The sequence below is a fragment of the Pyrus communis genome, chromosome 1 (genome assembly GCF_963583255.1).
Source record: "Pyrus communis chromosome 1, drPyrComm1.1, whole genome shotgun sequence".
NCBI classification, from domain to species: Eukaryota; Viridiplantae; Streptophyta; class Magnoliopsida; order Rosales; family Rosaceae; genus Pyrus; species Pyrus communis.
In genome coordinates this window covers 36,910,319-36,917,624 of record NC_084803.1, presented here as the reverse complement: position 1 = coordinate 36,917,624, position 7,306 = coordinate 36,910,319, and the positions used below count along the sequence as shown (strand labels likewise).

General features: G+C 39.8%; 1 protein-coding gene across 3 annotated transcripts; it reads left to right on the top strand.

The window, feature by feature from the left end:
- Positions 1 to 441: 441 nt before the first annotated feature.
- LOC137748724 (uncharacterized) lies at positions 442 to 6,708 on the top strand. Of its 3 annotated transcripts, none has more exons than XM_068488911.1 (5): positions 442 to 1,573; positions 2,707 to 2,842; positions 2,926 to 4,710; positions 5,380 to 5,818; positions 6,314 to 6,708. In XM_068488911.1, exons 1-4 carry the CDS (start codon positions 522 to 524, stop codon positions 5,731 to 5,733), a joined length of 3,327 nt encoding a protein of 1,108 aa, XP_068345012.1. In that variant the 5' UTR covers positions 442 to 521; the 3' UTR covers positions 5,734 to 5,818; positions 6,314 to 6,708. The 3 variants fall into 3 exon arrangements, with proteins under 3 accessions (XP_068345012.1, XP_068345003.1, XP_068345018.1); XM_068488902.1 differs by having other exon boundaries at positions 2,914 to 4,710; XM_068488917.1 differs by having other exon boundaries at positions 443 to 1,573; positions 3,052 to 4,710.
- Positions 6,709 to 7,306: the final 598 nt, after the last annotated feature.

The following is a 7,306-nucleotide window of genomic DNA, read 5'->3' as shown; positions in this document are numbered from 1 at the left end:
CTTATACTTTTCTATGATTTTCTACTGTTATTGACAACAGTTTTTAAATAATTTTTTTTTTTTTTTTGTTTTACCAATGATGTTCCATATTTTTTTAATAAGTTTTTTTCCTTAAAAAACACCACAATCCTAAACTAACCCTTAGCAAATGTTTCAAAAACTTTGACCAAATACTCAAGGCCTTGATTTTAGTATTTACCTCTCATACGAAATTTTTTTTACGTGAAACGAGTAATTTAAAACGTAACATCTTGATCCAAAAGTATATTGTCATGTGTAAGTTTTTTTTACATGACAATATATAATAGCACCAGTACGTTGTTTTTGTACTTGTGAACCAATTTAATGTAAATTACACACTTGTCAGAATGTAGTTGGGTTCTCATAGAAGTCAAACGACACTGCGCGCCACTCAATCAAAAGTCGGGTCCAAACGCCTAGTCGTTTAACATCCACCCTGGTCCGCTATTTGTTTCTTCTTCTCCTCCCAAATCTCTCCATCTTCCTCACTGTTCAATGCCATGGCCTTCCCGCCCGTCGTCGACCACCACAACCCTAACCCTAACCACCTCCACCTTGAATCCCTCCCTCTCATTGACCTCGGCCTCCTCTCTCAATCAGACCTCTACTTTCTCTCCCTCACCTCCTCCTCCTCCTCATCCCAATCCCGCCCCACCCGCCGCTTCGACGACAATGTATTGATCCCCAAAATCGACCGTTCCGTCTTCAACGAATCCGCCGGCAGCCGCAAGCAGACATACTCCCGCCTCCGCCTCGCTCCTCGCAACTCCCAATTCCCAGTCCCAAACCCCAAATCGCAGAAAACGATTCCCCATTCCCAACCCCGAGACCCCGAAACCCTCCAGATTATCGCTCTCTTGAAGCAGCTATTTCCCTCCGAAAAAGCCCTAAAAGAAAACGACGACGTACTTGTCCCTGTCCCCGTCCGCCTCGCCCAATACGACGCCACGCCCGGCCCCTCTGCGGAAAACTTCTCGGCTGGACTCTCGATCGATGTCGGTACAAAGAGGAAGAGAGGTCGTCCGCGTAAATATCCCAATGCCACTATATCTTACCCGAGTGTCAACGCTGATGTTTCGATGGAGATGCGTGGGGGTGACAATACGACGCCCGGGATTGTTGTTCAGAGCAGTGAGGGCAGACGGAAGCGAGGCCGGCCGCGCAAAGATGAGAACAGAGTGGTTTCGGTGGCTAAGCGTGAGAAGAAAGTGAAGGTCAAGGAGGCGAAAGTCAAGGAAGGAAATGTGAAGGTGGAGGAGGCTGAGATCGTTATGGTGAACGGACATGGAGTTGTTGTGGACTTAGCTGCGCTGGAGAATGCGGACGGTTTTTTTGGGGAGGAGTTGAGGAGGAGGACGGAGGGGATGGATACGGAGGCGCAGTTGTTAGCGTTTCTGGGAGGGTTGGAGGGGCAGTGGTCTAGCGCTAGGAAGAAGAGGAAGATTGTGCCTGCGGATGAGCTTGGTGACGTGTTGCCGGTGCATTGGAAGATTTTGCTGGCTCTCAAGAGGAATGGAGGTCTAGTTCGACTCTTCTGTAAACGATACATAAGGTAGTTCTCTCATTGTCAATAAAAATGTTTTGAGTTTAAATTGGGTGCTCAATAGAAACTCATGCGACACATTGCTAATTTAGGGTGCACGCAACGAAGGATATGAGTTTCAATTTTGGTAGCCCGAATAGAGAGATATATGGAAAGGTACATCGATATTGATTGAAATACTGGTTAGAAAAGAAAATGAAAAAAGAGGAGCTGTTGAACATTTAAATTATATGCGAGCCTCTACAAACTCCAAAACAAACTAATTAACGTATAAAATGATGGTTACAATGATAAAGGTGCAAAAGCTACAAAGCACCCTCGTTAAAACCTTGCCATAAAATCCTCCCAAAAGAAGAAATTTTGGCCGGTCAAGGAAAGAATACCATAAAATTCAACTACAAAATAAAGCATAATAATTAAAACTACATATGCTAGGGAAATGATGAACACACACTTTTTTAGCTTCATACACCCATGGTTAATCCTGTCCTTTGTTTTCATGTGATATATTCAATTTGATGGCCTGAAACAAAGTGGAACACGTATATTTAAACCTTAGATTATTGTTGTACTTCTCTGACGTCGGACTCTCTTCACATCCATCTTGGCTTGTATCGAGCCAACCTTTTACACCAGCACTCTTCTGCAACTTGCCCCACGCTGCTGCTCTTCTTTGCCTCTGGGTGGGTAATTTTGGTTTTGAAATTCCACCAAAATTCAATTGATATTTCCATTAAAAAAACTCTGAAATTTTGGAGATTTTCCACCAAATAATCGATATCTAACCAAAACCACTGAAATTTTGTGGAAAGTCAGTACAAAATTTCGTTTGATATATCGGAAATATTGGTGAAATTTCAATTCTTGAACATAACTTCATTGAGTAAACTGATTTCTGGAAGTTGGTGCTTTGATACCCATGGTTTGTCTTTTTTTTTTTTTTGGGAGAAGGGTATGGGAGGTAATTCAAATTTTCTGTATTTGTTTTTCTCAGGTGGTGTATTGTATATTGTTTCATTAAATATCCCATAGCAAAAAATATCAACTATTTTGGGATAGCTACTATTAATTTTGACCTTGCATTTTTAAGTTAGATGGTTGCCTGGCACTTATACTAGTTTCCCTAATTTGGTATTATTCAGCCCTAATGGGCAGCAGTTTGTGTCATGCGAGGAAGTTTCTTCGTACTTGATCTCTTATTTTGGAGTTGGAAACAAGTCAATTCCTGGACATACTGATGGCAGTATTCAGCTTTCTAATAAATTGGTTTCTGGAGATGTAAGTCACTTTATGCACCCTTTTTGTTATTTTCTATCATTCTGTTATTTTCATTCATGTCATATATTCAGGGTATGCAACAGGATACTAATGCCTTTGAAGATGAGATCAAAGCTAATGAGCTTGCTAGCCGCTCTCTAATGCCTATTACTTTTGTATCACCTGGTCATGAGAAGCAAGAAAACTTATTTCATACAGAAAATTCACAGGAATTTCAAGCAGGAGAAGAAATGGGTATGCCTAAGAAAGTTGACCCCATAAAGACTGGTATTCTGCAAACATCTTTGAAGATTTATGAGTCGGGTCAAATAGACAGGGAAATATCTTCTGATGCAGTAGCCAAATGTGAATTGAGTGCTGGTTTTCCTTGCAGTAAAGTGAATAATGATATAACAAATTGTTTTGGAACAAACAAGCATGAATTTAATTCATTGTCTTATGAGGATCAAGCCTTGAAGAACAATAAACTTCGTAAGGATTTGGGATTTTCTGAGCAGGGTAGTGCAGTTAATTTGACAAATGATAAGTTGGTGGATAAGCCTACTGGTCCTGGTCTCAGCTTTGGTGAAACAAATACTTTGGACTGCTTTCATGATGGAATAAATGATGGTTATAAGGCTTCTGTGAGTACAGTTGATGTGCCCAAAGTGGACACTGGTACTGCTTTAAATGGTATGCAAAAAGAACGGAGGTCTGAGAATTTTGATGACAACCAATTAACTAGCACAGAAGAAAATACAAAATTTGATGATGTGGATGATTGTGGGAATGGCAGGTCAATATCTGGTATTAGTGGGAGTTGCATTGGACCCGAGAATGTTTGTACTAATTTCTTGCAGCAAAGTACTTCTGAAGCCTGCTCGCTTCTTCCTTCAACTATCATACAGTCTCTGCAGAAAAGAGGCTCTGAAAGAGGTTTATGTAGTACTACTGATGAGAAAACATGTGATGTCAGGGATGTTTACAATAGTGAGTCACTCTGCACATCTTATAGGCCCAAGTTTGATAATACTGATCTATCTGGGAATGAGGACAAGGCAATCAGTTTAAGCAGCGAGCATGGTATGCTGAATGTGGATGCAATGGAAATCAATGAGCATGTTATAAGTACTGGGAGCTCTTCAAGCGTTCCAGGTCTGGATGGACAAAGTTGTATCAATTTAGGTAATGCAAAGAATCCTAGTTACATAGAGGAGGAACTCTGGCAGGAAAAGAGTTTTCAAATTAATGTATCTGTTCCATTTGTTAAACAGGGCAGGGATTCTTCTGAAACTGGTATGATTTACTCCTCTGGCTATGCACAGAGTGTGAATAGCACATACTCAAGCTCAATGGAAGAATCAAAAAAGGAGGAGGCAAAAAGTTCTTGGAATAACGAGGTAATGCTTTCTTTTGGCAGCAGTTGTGCTGGACCAATTTCCAATTCTATAACAAACACTGTGCATGAAAGAAGTTCTGGAGGACCTTCCATTGTTCATTCAGAGAATAGCCAAACATTTTTCACTGGAAATAAAGTAACTGGCATTTTCAGTAGCTCAGTGTTGGATGATAAGCTGATTAGAGGTTCTGTTGATGGTTTAATACATCGAAATGGTAATGAACAAACCTCTGGGTTTGAAAATAATCTAAACAGGGTTTATAGCAGCATAGTGTGGGAGCAGCCTAATACTGAGAGTGCCGAAAAATCCAGGAACAATGAGCCCATGACGGGTTTTCTAAATCATTCCCAACCTTCTGGGGATGTCATGGCTGAATTTATGTGGAGAACTGATGAGCATAATGTTCAGCCGAGTGGATTGGGTGATGCATCATCTGAACTCATGCAGTCATCTGGCTACTATCCGAACTTTGATATGTTGTCTGATAAGGTATGCTGTCTATAGAGAATATATGTATGAGGGACTGTGATGTATGTAGAGGACATTTATTTGAGACTGCAGTGTACTTTTCAGCTTTTGTTGTACCTGCATACAAAGGCGGATGCACATTGGGACCTAGGTGGTCCCAAGACCACCCCGAGTTCAGAAAATATACATGTTAAGGTCTTCCGAGGACCCTCCGAATGTTTTGTACGGGTCCTTTTGTACCTACCAAGTGTTTGATGTAATACCTGCTAGGCATATCTCAACAGGTTGCGCAGGCTACACTCGACAGGTTGCGTAGACAACTCGATAAATTTTCTCGATATCGCTCATCAAATGTTTGACGAAATGCCTCAGTGAATAAACTGAAACTTTTTTTGCATGCTTTGTGCTCTGTTTCTATCTAAAAAAATTTGACCTTTAACACTGGGACCGCCCAAGATTCAAATCCTAAATCCGCCACTGCCTGTGTAGTTTCACTTTTTCTTTCTTTCTTAGAGCACAGTTTTAGACTTGTTTTGAAACATAACATACAATGAGTTTCCTTGATAGTCTGTCCGTCTTCCTCCAGTGAATTAGTTCAAATTTTTCTTTACTACTAAACTCTGCAAAGAATCTGATATGTTGTATTTTCAGTAGAAATGACTTTATATCAAATTTTGCTTCAATGAACAGGGTGCAAACGGAGCTTTAAGTGTAAATGAAAAGTTTGACAACATGTCAGGTTTGGAAGGATTGGGACCGGGTCAGTTTGATTATAATATCCCGACAGTGCAAGCAACCTCACATACAAAGGAATCGAAAGTGTTGTCATATGATGGAGAGCTGGAACAAGGTTTCAGTTCATCTGATTGGCTTGAAAAGGACTCTTTGCCCTCAATGCCAAATATCACAAGCAGGCATGAGATTAGCACCTGTGTCTGGTGCAGAAATGAGTTTCATCATGAGGTCTATGAACGAACACAACCTGGTTCTGTCGGTTTGATGTGTGCGACCTGCCAGGCCAAATTCTCAGGCGATTTTTTGTAGTTATTCATTCGGTAGTGCTGCACCCAGTGATGGTTTTCTTGTTATATATTCATCCTCCTTGCAAGAAGAAGAATTCTTGGTTGAGGTAATTATCGTATCTAACAACAGAATGGTTGCTTTGGCCCTTTCTTCTTTTTTTTTTTTTTTTTTTTTTTTTCGACATTTTGTTAAGCCTTTAATATGTTTGTGCAAAAAATGGTATTAACTTTACGAACTTGATGAATGTCAGATATACACAGGTCCAGTACACTTGTTTATAGGCCATTTTTCGTTCTTTTCCCTTCCTATTTTTCTTACTATTTTTATCAATGGGGGAGAGAGGATACAAATTTGGTCCTATTTCCGATCTTCTGGGTTAAATTTCTTTTATTTTTAGTTGTCTGTTTTGGCATTCAAGATTCAAGTCTATGCGTTTGCAATGCAGATTCAAGTCTTATGTGTTTGCAATGCCGAATTAAGCCCCAATATGTTCTATTTTCATTGAAGAATGATTCATCTTCTGTTTACTATTATGCTTTTACTGAAGATAATGTCGTTGTGAATGATTGTGGATTGTTCTGATGTGTTATGTTACGTGCAGGCTTTGTTGGAACTGTTTTGAAGATCACTTTTGCTCGTTGATAGATCTATTGTTCCTATGCAAGAGGCTGATATTTCTGGTTCTGGTATGGAGCTATATGTCCATTTCTTGCCAGAGGTTACTTGCTGCAGCACATTTACTGTTTTTTTTTCCCTTGGCTTCCCTTTAGGTCTAAATGATTGTTTCATATTTCTGATTGATTTAGGCATTCTCTCTTTCCTTTCCAGCGGAGGATTTTTTTCATATTCTCCGCACGAGAGAGAAACTGAATGTCTAATTAGGTTTTTGGACTAACTTGTGCATAACAACTCGGATAACATTTTCTGCTCCGAATATTAGCCTCGCAAACAAAACATTTATTTTGTTAATGAAGATAATGACGATAAGAATTCTTATGCTGGTGAGAACATGACTATTTTGTCAAAGAGGCTCGAGATCTACTTTGTTCTCACAGTACAACTTGGGGGAAATGTATAATGGGGGGTTTTAAACAAGGGAAATGATTTTCGTTCGGTCCTTTTTTTGTTCCTTCTGCACACTTTCCTTTTTCAGGTGTTTGGAATGAATAAAGCAAAGGAGAATCAACGGACACAAGTAAAGAGAGGTATGTAGGAGGAGAAAAATGCGGAAATCACTTGCATTAAACGAGTGATCATTTGCTAGTTTCCGCTATCACCATCTCTCCCTTACCCCTCCTTTTACATTTTATCTCTTCGTTGTTAAGCTCTTACTGGATTTTTACGTTTACTTTTCTGTTTCCCCAATCTCATGTGATGGAGGGATATGGATTAGAGGAGGTATTATGAAAACATTCACAGCAGTGAAGTGTTGTCTTTCCTCCTAGCAAAGGTTTACTTTTGTTAGCCATCTGCGCAGTAAGCTATGTAAAGCTGTGGCGTGTTATTGCAATTGTTTTCAAAACCGTAATCGAGTTGTTTCTCGTTTATGTTGATATTGCAAGATGACATTTTTAGAGTGTTAATAACAAGCCTC

Bases quoted from the DNA above. Each gene is read 5' to 3' on its own strand.
- LOC137748724 (XM_068488902.1), top strand. From the start codon at position 522: ATGGCCTTCCCGCCCGTCGTCGACCACCACAACCCTAACCCTAACCAC. The intron at 2,843-2,913 runs GTAAGTCACTTT...TCATATATTCAG, and splicing joins ATAAATTGGTTTCTGGAGAT to GGTATGCAACAGGATACTAA. The intron at 4,711-5,379 runs GTATGCTGTCTA...TTCAATGAACAG, and splicing joins TTGATATGTTGTCTGATAAG to GGTGCAAACGGAGCTTTAAG.